Source organism: Bactrocera tryoni, chromosome 2, assembly GCF_016617805.1.
Source record: "Bactrocera tryoni isolate S06 chromosome 2, CSIRO_BtryS06_freeze2, whole genome shotgun sequence".
NCBI lineage: Eukaryota > Metazoa > Arthropoda > Insecta > Diptera > Tephritidae > Bactrocera > Bactrocera tryoni.
Window position 1 is genome coordinate 60,987,659 of NC_052500.1, and position 16,666 is coordinate 61,004,324.

A 16,666-nucleotide genomic window follows, 5' to 3' on the forward strand; every position below is an offset into this window, starting at 1 on the left:
ATATTAAGTTTGTCACGAAGCTTGTAACACCCAGAAGAATGCGTCGGAGACCCTATAAAGTATATATATAAATGCTTAGTATGTTGAGCTGAGTCGATTTAGCCATGTCCGTCTGTCTGTCTGCCTGTCCATCTGTATATATACGAACTAGTCCGTCAGTTTTTAAGATATCGTTTTGAAATTTTCTCGTCATTTTCTCTTCAAGAAGCTGCTCATTTGTCGGAACGGCCGATATCGGACCCCTATAACATATAGCTGCCATATAAACTGAACAATCGTAATCAAGTTCTTGTATGGAAAACTTTTCCATTTGACGTGGTATCTTCACGAAATTGGGTATACATTATTTTCTAAGGCAACTATGTAATATCCGAAGATATTGTTAAGATCGGGTAACTATAGCATATAGCTGCCATACAAACTGAACACATAGTTACTAAAAGAAATGCACCTGTGAAGGGTGTATTAGCTTGGTTGCAGCCGAAGTTAACGTTTTTTCTTGTTTCTTATTAAACTTACTTTCGTAATTTGTTGTTGCAACAAGAAAATCATGTATACGTTTTTTTAGAGCTTAGAGCCTCAAGTTATGCACTACAACCATACATAAACTGTCTGTAGTTCCAGCCTTTCTCTAGTTTTGGACGGTCTAACTGACCACTGCCCTGTCGGCGACCATCTGGTATGGTAGGGAGTTTTACCGGATGCCAGTTCTGGAAGCTGTTTGGAAGAAGATAACGTACTGAGCTGGTTGATATATACATTAAGGGGCTACATGGGTTTGAGTTTCAAAAAGTCGAATTTTTTTATTGTCTTATTAAACTTCACAACACCTCTAGAATATTATTTTAAATTTTCAAGTTGATCCGAGTAATAGTTTCGGTGATGCACCCTTGAGAACTTGTGCGCCCGAGGCTTGGTAGGCTAAGTGCGCCGTCTTTAAACGAGTTTTTCTCGAAACTGTGTTTCTAAAGCGGGTTGGATTTCTCGAGAACTACTTAACTGATCCTAATGAAATTTTACACAGGTCTTTGAGATACAATTCTTAAAGACTTGGATGAAGAACTTTTTCTCGATTACAACTATTTGAAAAAAATGTAGCGAAATTTTCACTGAAATTTAAATTTTTTTGTAAAAATTTCTGCCAAAAATCCAATTTTCAGTTTTTTTCCTTCGTCCAAGTTCTAATTTAAGGTTTTAACTAAAACACGTCTTTTTCACTTTAGATGATCCTGTAAGGAGTTATCATGCCAACGCGGGCTCATCTTTTTCCGAGGGGTCCCCGGAAATGCCGTCGCATAGGCCGAGTTTAAATTGGTTCCAGAATTTCTTTGTTATTAGTGTATAGCGATAAATTGAAAGAATTATGCTACGATGTAGATTTCCACCCATCACATTTGTCAGGTTTTGGTCGTCAACGACTATTTCCTCTTTCTCAGGTTCAAAAAGTTGCTCCGTGAACTAATATTTCATTCCAATGGTGGGGGTCAGGTCAGAAAAAACTTATATTTTGAAGAAAGCCATATATTTTCAATCAGTATCAAAATGTTGAAGCAGTTACTACTTGAACATATAGAAATCTAGTGGCAATCATGTTCGAAGAAAGAAGTCACATTTTCATTCAAAACACACATTATTTCATTACGAGGCCAAAAGGTTTTTAGTTCATGAAATAAGACTCTAGTAATGGAAATTGGAGAAGTTCTAATTATAATGCAAACAAAGTAAGTGAATATTTTCTTTTAAAGTTCTTAAAATTAGATAAATTTATTGCGCCTACGTGCTTAAAAAAAATTTAATAAAGTATAAGCTCGCCATATCATACAGTCAATATAACTCTTGAACCAATAATTGAGAGATTTTAAATTTTGATAACTTTCTTAATTAAAAAATTATAAAGGCAATTTTTTGAAATTATTGAAATGTTCTTTGAACATATTTAAATTAAAAGAAATTTCTTCTATTTTTCTTAATAATTCACTTGAAATCCTAATATTGGGTAGACGATAAAAAAATAGACAAATGTGTATCGTTTCGGTTGACCACTTTTTGCCATTTCTCCGCTAGAGAAGTCATTCCATCAGTGTACAACTTTCATCAGTGTAAATCGAAATTTCCAAAACGGAATCGAGCCTTGTGGTACACCAACTGATACTCGTACAGTATCGTCTCCGTAAACTTCACAAATTTCATTGAGGCTTGTGTGGCTTTCCTCCCTTTTTTATACGAAAATTTCAAAATGTAGCGAACTTCGTCATTATTTTCACTCACTTTTGAACAGCTGTAATTTTTTTTTCAAACTTCCCCGAATTTAATTTTTAAATGAACTTTAAAATCTCTCAATTCCAACACTTCAAGGTATGACACAATCTGATTGGTAGCACTGGAGATATACGACTGCATCGACAGCTATTGACAAAATACGAAAAGACTTTCTCGACTTTCCAATATTTTTATATAATATGAATAAGAAACGATGAAAATTACACAAATGTCATAATATCTAGCATGAAAGTGCAAGTTTTAATATATGTATATACTTAATGTATACCATTAAATCTACTGCACAGTCTAAAGTATAATTTTCTATGCGCTCTTGGCATATCATTAGTATTAAACATATTGCGCAGTAAAAATTTATGTCAACTTATCTACTCGAATTAAGAGCATAAACCATGAAACCCAATCTCATAACATAAATAATATTTTTTTTTTTTCACAATATTCAGGAAGCAGTGCAGCAGGCATTGCCACAAAATTAGTACACAAATGTCGTATAGAATTGCCTGAAATGTGATAGCAAATCACAAAACGGGGGCGGTGTCGTGAATAAACTCAAATAAACGTCACTACAACTTGCGTGCCGTTTATTTCAGGATGGCATACATAAATACTGCTTAGGCAGTGGTTTTGGTAAGGGTTGACAACGATTGTGATGCCAGAGAGGCAGCTGTGTGCGCGGTATGAGTGACATAACAGATTTCGTAATACTTTTTATGGTGAGAAGAAATATGAATGAAATTTAAGTACATCAAAAAAAGCTTCTATTATATATATACATAAATGGAAGCAGAGTATTACCGAAAATATTTTCATTTTCTTTGTCATAAATAATTTTAATTTAGAAAATCGTTTCAGCTTAGCAACTTATTGGATCTACTTTCGAGAGCTTTTCAAGTATTTTTCGTATTACTTGAATATTAGGTTATATCATTTGACTGGAAATTTGAATATTTATCAAGTAGTCTAAAAGCAGTTTGATTGTTTGTCTTTGACGCCTAAATGTATACTACATTTACTCGAATATTAGTTTATATTATTTTGCTGTAATTATTAGTTGTAGTTCTTATCGAAATGTTTTCAAGTAGTGCAAAACATGTTACTGGTTTTTAGTATAACAACTTCATCCAAAATTATGTGCTTATAAACATATTTATGTATATGACGCTTAATTGTATACTATACTCAATCTCAAGTTTATGAAAAAGTATCTATAGAAAGTGCATGCTCACAAAGAAGAAATAAAATATCTTTTTATAGTGCTTTCAAAGTGAGAAGCAACTAAATTGTTGGCCGTAAGTTCTCTAAGTTAGGGAAAACTATTGCTGGCAAACTAGCATGGCCTATTTTTAGGCGCACATATATCTAAATAATAGATTTCTTTTATTTCAAGCGCATTTTTTGTGGAACTAAAATGCAGCTATCTAAAGACTACCGTTAGAATACATCATTCTATAAATAATAAAATATATGTATAATAATTGGCAGTTTAAAAAGGGTGTGTCTGTAAGGCAGCATTTCGGAAAATATTATATCACAATTGCTCACTATTTTTCAGCGTCAAAACGTTGCAGCACGTCCATAAATATTCAATGACACATTAAAATGTACCGAAAATGTCCCTAGTGTGACAGCTGTCAATTACGCTGTCACTGTAACTTCATTCAGTGATGGCAATCTCGTGGCACGTGTAACAATAGCAGCTGCTTTTACTGCGGATTTTTCGCACCGTTCGTTATTTTGATTGGCAATACATTTTGAAAGTTTCTAAAAATAGCAAAATCTACCCTTTTTTCTGTCGAATTACAAATTCATTTTACTTCTATGTAAATAGGTAATAGTTTTTGTGAGCGCTGCTCACTTTTCTACTATAATATTTTATGGTTTTCCAAAAAAAAATTAAATTAAAGCTTTGGCTAGGTTGACATTCAACCTGCTTTTTTCATATTATCTTTGGTAATTAATTATTGAAAAGTATGTATGTATTTTGAAAATTTTCACTTACTTTCAACGGTAAATTGTACGGCAACAATTGGCTGTACATAACCTTCGATATTTTTGAATGGGAAATAATAGCCGGGGAAACCCATGCGTGGATAGTAATCGCGTGCCTTAATATTTTCCACATCGGCAGGGTTTTCACCTTCGCAGGAGATCCAAACGACGCTGGTCTGTAAAATAAAAATTAGTAAAAGTAAGTGGTTAATAAAGTAAAGTAATAATAAACTTCTTTAATATGCATATAAGTTCGAGTTGTGTATATATATTTGGGTCTTAACACTTTTTATACGTGAGTAGCCAAAGAACACTTAGCTCGAGATGAATTGTTCCTGAAAATGCCGGCAGCATCTCTGAAGTCAAATGTTTGTTTCAATTTCCTTATTAGTATTAATGTTTTCAGATAATTTGGCTCTGGTTGTTTGAAAGATCTTCAATCTTATACGCGAAGTCCCTTATTTCTCCATTGAAATTGCTTAAACCAATTAGTGTTCTTTTAATGCTCACCAGAAAACCCATACTTTTTTCAAAGTACCACGCAATGTTAACGAATTTTGGTAGTTAATATTATGTTAACGTTTTTTTTAGTTTAGCGAGTGTTCTTTTGCTACTCGCTCATTAGAAGTGACGAATTCGTTCGAATTAACCAATTACGCTAAACTCAGAAAACAGCCGAGCTTGTGCTCTTGCTTAATAGCCATTTTGTTAGTTTAACGTGTGATCTTTTGACACTCGCTTACAAGAAAAGAAAACAATTTTTTTCTATTAAACGGTGTGTTTTTTTCAATGAAATCTTATTTCTTCACGCACTCACCTGATTTGGTCGCAAGCTTTCCTTCTCTTTAATATGATTCTGCAGTTCGAGAGGCATATCAACTGGTAGGTGTTTTGAGTCGTTATAGATAGCTGGTTCCCAGTTGTAAATCTGTATATAAAAATTGCAAAGAAAATGTTTTTTTTTTAAATTTTTTTTTTTCTCAGTTTGTAGCAAAGATCTGTTCTACCTTATTCAACTTTAGGAATATGCATGGTCTGGCCTGATGATAGCCAAAGTTGTTTTCCTTTGTGCATGGAGCAAAAGAGTTGGCATCAAAAGCGCAAACTTTACCTTCTGGTGGTGGATTTTCGAATGAACAATTCACTTGATTCTGCTTTGGTAGATCTTCATAGGCTGTGTGTGTTTAAAATAATATTTGTAATCAATAAATAGTTATGAGGTAATGTATGAGAAAGTAGGAAGAAAGCATTTTAGTAAAGCAATAAAAGTAAGCCACTTAATCAAGCGATAATTTATGGCTGTAAGGAAGTTGTAATACGAAAAGCATAATTAAGGCTAAATTTTAAGTACTTCAACGTAACTAGAACTTTATATTATTTTACAGCGATAGTTTTTATTATTTAATAGCAATAAACTACATATACATGTAAATATCTATATATTAGCAAACCTTTCTTTTTATTTCTTTTTTAGCAAATTAAACTTGTAGCTGAGATTTTAGTCCCTGCTACAGCTAGTGTTAGCATTTACGGATTTTTTTCATTTTGAGTTCATCTACTATACACACTTACTCTTAGGCACAGCTAGAAATTATGCCAATTTCAGCATTGAGATAATGTAATATGTAATTAAAAATAAAAGATTTTAAGTAACTGAAATTTTCAAATGGTCTAAATATAAATTGATAAATGCCGAATTCAAACCTAATTATTTCTTTTGTAAAATTTGTGTTTTAGTTTAACTGAACTGTTTGGTCCTTTAGTAACGCATTGCTTCGAATTTTAGTGAGGAATTAAGGTACTTATCTCATTTCTCAGCGCAAAAAAGTGTCCAAATATCTCTTACAAGATGAATTTTGACATACAAGATGAATTTAGACATTTTTTGGAGACTTTTGAGCGCTAAAGTTGCCACCACGTTCTAAATTGGAAAATTGCAAATACAACAAATTAGCTAATTATAACGCGTTATAGCCTTATATTTTAGAAAACTTTCTTGAAACCACCGATTTGGATAAATTTTCAAAAAGAGATGCCATCTAATTAAACAATTTTAGATAAACAAATTATTACTGCGGCTTCAGTAAACATTTAAAAAATAAAACATTATTATAAAGAAAGTATTTTAGAGCTCTACATTTCATAAATTGTTTGGTATAGAGTTGCCACCTTTTTTTGTATAAAAATAATAAAATTGAAAATATTACTAAAGTAGTCCTAATTATAAACACCGTATATGTATATTCTAAGAATCTTATTTTTGGACCAATTGTTAGATAGTGTTGCCACCTAACAAGAAATTAAGATAAACAAAATAAAACTACGACTGTAGTAAAAAATTTGAGGCTACTGAAAATAATCGAAAAATCTTCTTTTTCAACCACATTCGAAATAGAGTTGCCACCTAACAAAAAAATTTAATATAAACAAAATATCACAGCGGATACAGTTTTGCGTTCAAAAAAGCTCTTTTGAAAGTTTTAAATTTACAGTTTTTTATAGAGTTGCTACTTATTGATTTTTTTGAGAAATCATTTCGTTGTATTCGAGGAGACTTAACTTCAAAAATTTTTTCAAACCAAAATATAATATTCAAATTCAAATGAACAAATTATCCCTTATAAAATACCAAAACACTTAATCTAATCCTTAAACATTGACTGTCTAACACATTTATTTCAAATATTGCACACAGAACAATGAAATATAACTTGGAAAATTTAAACTAATAATTTTATGATAATTTGGCTTTATACTCACATTGAAGGAATGATGCAGTTTCATCGACCCAGTATTTGTAATTTTCGGGTCTCGATTTCTCGTACCAGATTAAGGTGCTCTCTACATTTGCCTCTGGGGGCATTGGTCGAAAGCCAAGACCTGAAAAGAAAGAAAGATACATAATTTGTAAATTTTGCAGAAGCATAACAGTGCTTTTAAAGATACACCTATTTCAGTTTTACTCCTTTGCCCTGCCTTTCAGTTCTCAACTCTCTTCATTTCGACAATATATCTCACCAATTTATCAAACAATATAAAATAGAAATCAAACCACAAATATTCTGAAAATTTTTCTTTTGTATACTTTTTGGAAAGAGTTGCCACCTATAATAATTGAACACTTTTTATTTTAACAATGTACATATCTCACAATGTACTATAAGAAATACAAAATGGGTATCACTCTATCAATATTCTGAAAATGTTTAATTCAGAAATTTTTTGGCAAAGATTTGGACCCACTCAGTTCGAAAATCTAGCTCACAAATGTATAATACAAAATGGTGCAGAGCCATAAATTGCAAACCCTAATTGAGGCAATTTTCATAAAAGAATTGCCACCTGTAACTATTGAATTGAGAAAAATATGGTAAACATTTTGTCGATCTTAATTTAACTTAAGTTCAAGCAAAACTTGCCTTTTAAAGTTATTTTTTATTTTTAAATATTTCTTAGAATGGAGTTGCCACCCATATGAAAAAGTAGCTGAGAGAAATATGGAAAAGCATGTACCAATAGAGAGCCTTGTATGAAGTATTAGCTAAACTTTTGTTTTGGGCAAATTTTGTAATAGAGTTACCACCTATTCAATAAAGTTTGCAAAAGTATCCCAAATAGTGTAACATTTTTCAGAAAGCATAATATTTGGAAGAGTTTTAATTTGATCGTGTTTTAGAATAGAGTGGCCAAAAACTCTGCCTAATTTTGTAAAATGCATATAGAAAGCTCAAACATGATTTTTGAAAATTATTCAGAAAGTATTTAATATTTAATGAGTAGGTTTCACATATAATTAGTTTTAAGTTTTAATATTTAATAAGCAGTTTTTTCATATAATTAGCTAGTTGCTCATACGCCCCACCCCACTTATACACAGCATATCAAACGTACTAACCACATTTAATCACTATTAACGGCAGCCTATAAATTATATGCTACCATTTTGGTAAATGATTAAAAAAAAATCCATTACAAAGTAGCTGTAAATTTTCAGCAAGTTCATAAATTTATTTCCAACCCTGCAATTAAAGCTACTCATTAGAAGAACGCTCCCTTGCACAGTGTTCGCACATTTCCAACATCAGTGGTTTATTTTGAAGAATCTAATAAAAATTCAATATGTATACACACCCACATCATTATAACAACAAAAAATAAAACGACTAACCAAAATTGCTGGCAATAAAATAGAAAAGAGCACACGCTCGCCTGCGATTGCTCATGTAGTTAATCATACGCCATGCTGATCCCAAGCTATTTGCGCGTGCAAATTTTGGTGGCGCCACGAGTATCTAAAATTATTTATTTATTTTCACATTTAGCGTTGTTGTGGAATAAAGAAAATTGAATTAAAATACATTTAGTAATCCTATGCATATACACACAAAGACTATTTGGGAGAGCAGGCACGACCGCATGGCTATAAATATGGAAATTCTACGCCTGACCGCGCATAATTTTTGAAGTGTTCACGCTATCACCACAAGAATTTGAAAGCAGCTAAAACCCGTTTCTTATACTATGCATATTTATTAACTACATACAAATATATACATATGCATAAATATTATATATATTATGGTACATACATATATAGTCAAATTACATTCACAAATAATATATATTTGTATTAGAATAAGACAAGTTTTGTCATGAGACTAGGACAGCTTTTCGCATGATATTTCTTCATTTCAGTAATTGTCACATGCTTATTGAGAATACCTTGGTTGGTTGAGTAAAAAAGAGAAAGGCAGAAGCGCTCATGAGGTTCGTTATGCTCCCAAGTTTTAACCAATTAAACCTTATCGCAACTCGATGGATTTAATAAAAAAAAAAAGATTTTTTCTCCCCTAGCTGTCAAATGCCTTTTAAGTTGGAACATTTGAGAGTCGTGAGAAATATCTCGTCTCAACCGGCTGAATACTAAGCATTCACAAAGGTAATGTTACAGCGTCTCATCATCCTCCGCTATTCCGTCGATTCCAGTTTACCAATTTACTGGTTCCCTGTAATGACTCCTACAATGTTAGTTAGTTTCCTCTTGCCTAGAAGTAGAAGCGTTTTGGTCTGCCCCCATCTACACTACGCTAAAATACCTATCTGGTATGCCCTGTCTTGCTATTATTTCAAGACTTGATATATTCCTCTAGTGTCCATTGCTTCAATCAACTCTTGAAGGAGTAGAATGGTCTAAGAAAGTCTGAGGGAATTATATTCCTGGCTACCTCGAGTGAGCCCAGCCATTTGCTTTTTATTTCCTTCAATTACTAATAACTTGGTATCCAGACACTTGCATATGCATTGGTTATCTGGAGATTCAACTCCAGAGTCTTTGACATAATAGCATTATCAATATTGATTGTTATGCTATTATACGACTACTGACTGCAGAAGAATTCGGCCATAGCTCGGTGAGTAATGCGGTTTAGCAAACACCGATAACATGACCCCACTTTTCAACTGGGAAAGAAGGTTTAAAGTAAACGTAGGAAAATACCTAATCAAAGTTATGCTAGCTACGCGCAACACTCTAAACCTCGACACGGATGGCTCAAAAATGAACGATGGAGTTGGTGCTGGAATATGCTGTCCAGAGTCAGACATAATGTAATCTTTTAAATTGCCTGACCACTGCAGTATATTTCAAGCTGAGGTCTTTGCTAATATGAAAGCTCCGGAGCTAGCCTCTAATGCACCTCCATCCAAATACAGAGTCAACATCTACGTAGACAGCCAAGCAGCAATCAAGGCCATAATCTCGTGTCGCATACCGGCAAGAAGTGTCTGGGGAAGCAGAGCAGCAGTGGAAAGTGTTGCCAGATGTAAGCAACTTCATTTCTACTGGTCAGGCAACAAAGACAACGACAGTAATGAAATAGTGGACGACATTGCCAAGAATGGTGTACGGCTGACATCCGAAAACGTGATCAACATTGGAAAACTCATGCAATGTCTATACGATTATCTTAACAGAAGCATTATAAAGAAAATCAAAACCCGATGGTACGAGCCACCTAGGTGCAAAACTGCAAAAGTCAATTGCAAAACGATAGGTCGGAAGTACACAAAGTTCCTGTTGGCACTCGATAGAAGAGACTGTAGGTACATGATAGGAATACAAACTGGTCATTGTCTGGTGGCAACACACGCCGGAAGCCCCGATCGAGAAACTACAGGAAATGTCTAGAGCAGGGCACCAGGGAAGCAATGGAGCATCTCTTGTGCACTTGTTCCGCATTGGCAAGACTACACTGTAAGCTTATGGGGTCCCCACGGTACACTGGAGGAGGTATCGATAGGGAGGCCGCAAAGTCTGTTAAAATTCGTTTCAAGCGCAGGCATCCTAAAGAATGACTCTTGGACCTTGGAATTCAGTATTTTCGTCTGGCACTTAAATCATAAGAACCACGTGATTGAACCTTTCTGCACCTAAAATTTCTTATTAGAACATGATTTCCGTTCCTTTCAATACAAATGTTTCCGCCCTTTTCAACCTTTTTATAAACAAATAATTGCCCAAATAAGCTCAACTTACCTGGATTCGAACCAATCATTCCATCGCCCAATGTCCACTTGGGTTTATCCACTTGCAGTGTTTGATAAAACACAGCCAACATGGCAGCGAAGAATCCAGTTAACGCCGCATAAAAAATAATGTAGAAAAATAAAATTTTTGCTGCAAAGAAAAGAAACGAAAGCGTATATGTTATTAGTAAACATTTTAGAGTTGTGAAACAGTTATCATAAAAGTAATTGGTTTTCAAGAGCTTAAATATACATTTTTAAGTATTTTAAAAATTTATAAAAATTGCATATGGTTGTGAACTTGGATACTTATATTCTATCAAAGACATATACCAAGAATTTTCCGGCTTTTCCGACATAACCAAGATACAGGGTCTTTTTTATTTTACCGAATTTTTTCGTAATTTAATTGCTTTTCAGTCGAGAACTGTCTTTGGTAAGACTTCGCTAATGAAGAGTAGTAGTAAAAACAACGGTATCATGATTCTTATTAATCATGCGAACGCTCTGTTAGTCTTACTCCAGATTGTACAAAAAATGCAATTGAATGATTCTGATGATGAATGGCAAAGATATTCTAAACATTTGCGTTTTCGGATGTAATAGAAAATTGTGAAGTAAAGCTTCTTTCTCCCATAACATTTTATAATTCTGTATTTTGAGTATTTTCAGAAAAAATGCCGCGATCTATTATGACAAACAGCTTGATAAATGATCACTTCAAAGAGAACCTTTCCCAAAACAAAAAAATTAAAAGTATTTGGAAGACTAAACACTGACATTACTCCAGAAAATATTTTTGTATTAAATGCCAATATATTGAATGAAACATCAATCCGCGCCACTGATATGAATTTTAATTAAGATATGATTTATTTAAAATTTCCTTCGTCATTGATTTCAGTTAAGCTATCTTCAAAAAACCATTTACCCAGCGCTGTAAGTGTTAGAGCCAATCGCAAGCACACACCTCTGCGACACGATTAAATGTACATCAAATGCAAGAGCGAATTTTTAATATCCAACCAGCTGATACTAATCAGATTCACATCTGTCAACTGTGGTAGCGCCACCGCAGCAATACACGCACGCTCTGCTGCGCCCTCTTCTCTCTGCCTACCTCCATATTTCTATCCTTTACCTTTCTACTGCTTCTAAATTGATATTTGAAAATTTTGTAGTTGGCATTTCAGCGGCGAACCCGCTGCCACTTGCAGCCACGTTCGCGGTTTTCCGAAGCAAAGTAAAGCCATAGCAAATATTGCTGCGTTGGCTTAAGTGGCGGCAGCTGTTTGTATTTATAATGCCTTTTCAGGGTTGCTATGCCGATTTGTGCATAATAATTATTTTCGTTCAGGTGTAGGTTTGTAGGCACTGCGAATTTGCATTTTAATTGACAAGCCAACGAAAGGCTAGCAACTGTTGTTTCTTCTTGCGCCACGATTTTGAGGTTATAAATAGGAAAATATGAGTTTAAGTGGATTTTGAAAGAGATCGATAAAAACATATACGACGTATGTTAAGTTTTCATTATTGTTATTGTATCAAGTACTTGTATTCAGTTTATAAAATTTTATACCTTTGAAATGTTTGTCTGGAAAATATACAAACAAAATCTGCTTAAAGGCTTACCAGTTTTCAGACTTTACATCTAGAAATCATTTTTACTTATTTGTGATATACTTATTGATCCTTTTAGAAATAGGTCAGATATCTGTCTACTCGTCGCTACATTATAATTAATGCCAAAATAATTATTGAAGATTTCCCTTTTCTAAACGGATTTAGGTCCGTTAGAGATTTGATTAACGTTAAAAATACCCAAATCCACAAAGTGTTTGACCGCAGATTGAAACTAACAGCTAAGTCTAAATAAGGGTGTAAAAGGAGTTTAACTCAATGCAAAGCTTAAATAGATCAAAGAAGGTTAAACATTTGTTGTAACACATCTTAGTATTACATATGTAGCATGTATGTACGGTATGTACATATATATGTATAGATATTGAAAATACCATATGTGGTAACCTGCTTGAAGCGGAATCGCCTCCTAGGAGCATCAAGTGGTCCTTCCTCTACTACGTCGACGACATAAGATAATACGCTGACCAGACTTCGGACGCAACTAACTTCAGACATGCACCGACTGCCATTCACAGTGAAGCCATAAACTCCTTCACCGTCTTCCTCCCAGTAAGTGGCGTATTTGGAGTCAAACCACCACCCATTGCAGACGACGAGCTCCAGTTTCCGCGAGCATTAAGAGTGATCTGCGTGCAGCTTCATTCTGGATATCAGGTTAAACTCTTACTTATCCAGAATCGACACCGACATACCAAATATACGTCCAACACGCGACGAGTATCCACATAACTCTAACTGACACCTCTCTCTATGGTTCGACCCTATTCAAATAGCATGTTTCCTGGGCCTACCGTTGGATGACCTTGATGGCAACTTATCTGAACCTTATCACGCTAAGAAGGATGAGATAACCGTTACGACAACAACAACTCTACATGCTTTCAGCTATTTCAATGATTCAACCGAGCGAAAAATTCGACTAAGGTTAGAAAAAACTGTGTATATATATAGCATTTCTAGAACTGAGACTAGCAGTTCAACATTAAAATCTATTGCGGTAGAATTATTCAAGAGATTCCTGTAATATGACAACTCGAGTCTGACATGAGGTCACTTATGGTCACAGAGCCTAATTAACTGGGAAAATTTCCTTAAGTAGGAAGATATATCTATAACCTAGCCATTGAAGCTGAGATTTTGATTGGACGTGGTTTAGAAATAAATTAATTACGTTCTTTTTAGGCAAAAGAAAACCCACTAAGCTTTGTGAGAGCAAAAAGGAAGAGTAAAGGTTGTAATTTGGAATTGCGTAAATACTATCATAACAACTTTCTTTCAGATAATGGGTATGAAAAATCCACCTCATTTGTTAGATCTACAATTCAAATTACACTTCGTTTACTTCGTATTTCTGATTGCTGGCATCCGTTCGAACAAATAGTTTTACTTTCCAATTTTTCATTGTAATTAAAATAGCTTAAAGCGCACTAAGAAGCAAGTAAACTGTTGGCTTATATATGTACATTATTCATTAATGTACATATACACACACAAATACACACTCATTTACTGTGCTGTACAAAGACATTCCACATTTCATTTTCTTCTAAATTCCATTTTTCCATTTTCCCCCATAGCAATTGAAAGTTAGCCATTGCTTGGCTTGCATACATTCCTGCTGTACATGCATGCCTTTATTTTACCGTTAGTAATGGAGGGAAAATTGCTTGGCAACGACAAGCCAACTAAAGTGCTAGCAATTAGTTCGTACTATACTAATTTTAAAATTTATTGATTTGAAAATGTTGTGTGCGCCAACAATGCTACTGTACAACCAAACTCTTCCCTGCGCCTGTAGTTGAGGACTAACGCAGCTAGTTATAATTCTATTATGGTTTGAGTTGATGGAATTTTATTTTTTGTTCGGCGCAGTGCGTTTTCTTAACTTTTTTCTGGTTATTTAGGTTATTTTTAGATTAGCAATAACAAATGCCGTTAAAACTGCATGTGTAAAATAAATGAAAGGATTAAAGATAACGAATTTCGGCTGGTAAACTTAAAGTTTTATTTGAGGTTATCTGTACTGATGTTATCTGTATAGATCTAGCATACTATTCGAAAGTTAATTCTGTAATTAGTATTTTTTCTTGAAGAAACTATTAAAGCAAAAAATAGTCTTAGAAAAATGTAAAAAATGAAAGAACTTTGTATCTTTGTAATATATTTTAAGTAAGTCGTTCCATCTGTTGTCGAATTGTAGTGATTTCACACTTAAAAATATTTTCAACGTTATTTTAAGCTCAAATATACATATGTGTTTGAATATTAAAAATATAATCTAAGCCCTTTTAAGAATACACTTTTGCCAAATCAGAAATTGAAAAGTCGGAAATTTAAGTCCTTTTCAGTAGCCTTAATTTATTCAATAAAGATTGTTTTTCGAAATTTAGATCACTTACTATAGCTCCTTAATTAAGTCAATTAATGTATCATTCAATAATTGAAAGTCTTTCTAATAGCTCCTTAATTTAATTAGTTCACATCTCTTTCGAAATTTGAAACATTTTCCAATTGCCACTTAATTTAGTCGCTTAATAACTCACTAAGAAGTACAAATCTTTTTCAAAGCTTTTTCATTTAGTCAACTGTTATTTCGCTCAGCAATTTAAATATTTTCCCATTGATTCTTAATTTAGTCAATTAATATATCTTTCAGAGAATGAAACTCCTAAATTTTGTTAATTAATATCTCTTTCGAATTTTTAAATATAATCCAATTTCAACTTAATTTATTCACTTAATAAATCTCTAAGAAGTTTAAATCCTTTCCCTAACCTTTGTAATTTAGTCAACTATTATTTCTCTCAGAAATTTACATCTTTTCCTATAGCTCCTTAACTTAGTCAATTAGTATTTCCCACAGAAATTTAAATATTTTTCCATGGCTTCTTAATTTAGTCCATTAATAAATCTTACGGACGCCCCTAAATTTAACTGATTAATATTTTTCTTAGAAATTTCGTTAATAAGTTAATTAATATTTCTCTAAGAAATTTAAATCCCTTCCAGCAGCAACTCAATTTAGTCAATTAGTATTTCTCTCAGAAACTTGAACCCTTTCTCATAACTTCTTAATTTAGCCAATTAATGCTTTTCTTAGAAATTGAAATGTGTTCTCATAGCTCTTTCATTTAGTTAATTAACATTTCTTTATTTTTATTAATTTTTTTATGGGTTTCTTAATTTAGTCAATTAAAATTTTTCTCAATGCTTTTTTTCAATGCTCCCTTAATTTAGTCAATTAATATTTCTCTTTTTAATTACATATATAGTAAATATTTGAAAGTTTGAAAAATTTTAAATAAAGTTGCTGTGTCAAACTGACTATTTATTTCGCTATATAGGCCCAAAGACTACTTACAAAATGGAAAAACTTTAATGCCAACATGCCGAACAATTTTCTTTTAGCTGCTGCAACAAAATGCTTCGAAATATGTCGATGAAGAAGCTAAAAACTAGCAGCTGTCACTTTGTAATGAAAAAGAAAAAGAACGAAGAAATTGTTTGAATTCTCGTAAATAAGACATGTCGAAAATTGCAAGAAAATATTTGGAATGGAAAAACGAAATAGAGAATTTCTAGAATTTGCCAGCGGAGGGTGGCTAAATGAACTAGCGGAAAAACAAATAAGAAGTTGAGTAGCAAACAACTCTGCGTTTGTAAGAAATTGAAATTGTTTTTGAATAGTTGTTGGTGGGGAAGTTGACATATGTAAGTACATACATATGCATGTGTATGCCACACCTTTCTAGAGAAAAGTTTTCTGCAAAAACTCCATCAGATGTAGAAGCAAACTGCAAGTATGTAGCAGTCAATTAAAGATTTCGCTTCGGTAAAATCAAGTTAAGAGTCGGAGCTAGTTGAGTATGGTTACACGTTATATGCGTTTTTAAGGAAGTATATGCATACAGTGGAAAAGAACCCAATTTATCGTTTTTATTAATATAGAAAACCGGATAAATTCTATATTTTTATTTTCATAAAGCCCACATTTTCGATCTAAATTTTTACATAAAAATTTCCGACTAAAATCACATATTGCATTTATTTTGCTCTTAGATGTTTATATTGGTATTTTGAACATTTTCGTGGAACAATTTGAAACTTCAACTCCAACGAAGATAGCAAAAATCAACATATATTTTACATGTGTATATGAATGTAGGAACACCAGTGCGTATGAGTAACGAACTTCAGCTATTTATTTGTATTTTCTTGGTATACA

General features: G+C 33.1%; 1 protein-coding gene across 3 annotated transcripts in view; it reads right to left on the minus strand.

The window, feature by feature from the left end:
* The window catches only part of LOC120768037 (sodium/potassium-transporting ATPase subunit beta-2), a 110,224-nt gene that overhangs the window by 29,537 nt on the left and 64,021 nt on the right, over positions 1–16,666 (minus strand). For 2 of the 3 annotated variants that reach the window (XM_040094536.1, XM_040094537.1), the window contains exons 3-8: positions 10,808–10,948; positions 7,033–7,152; positions 5,845–5,856; positions 5,280–5,446; positions 5,090–5,200; positions 4,283–4,448 (exon numbers count right to left, since the gene is read on the minus strand). In XM_040094536.1, coding sequence (XP_039950470.1) covers positions 4,283–4,448; positions 5,090–5,200; positions 5,280–5,446; positions 5,845–5,856; positions 7,033–7,152; positions 10,808–10,948 — 717 coding nt within the window. The remainder of the gene's footprint in view (positions 1–4,282; positions 4,449–5,089; positions 5,201–5,279; positions 5,447–5,844; positions 5,857–7,032; positions 7,153–10,807; positions 10,949–16,666) is intronic. The other variant, XM_040094538.1, reaches the window with a different exon arrangement.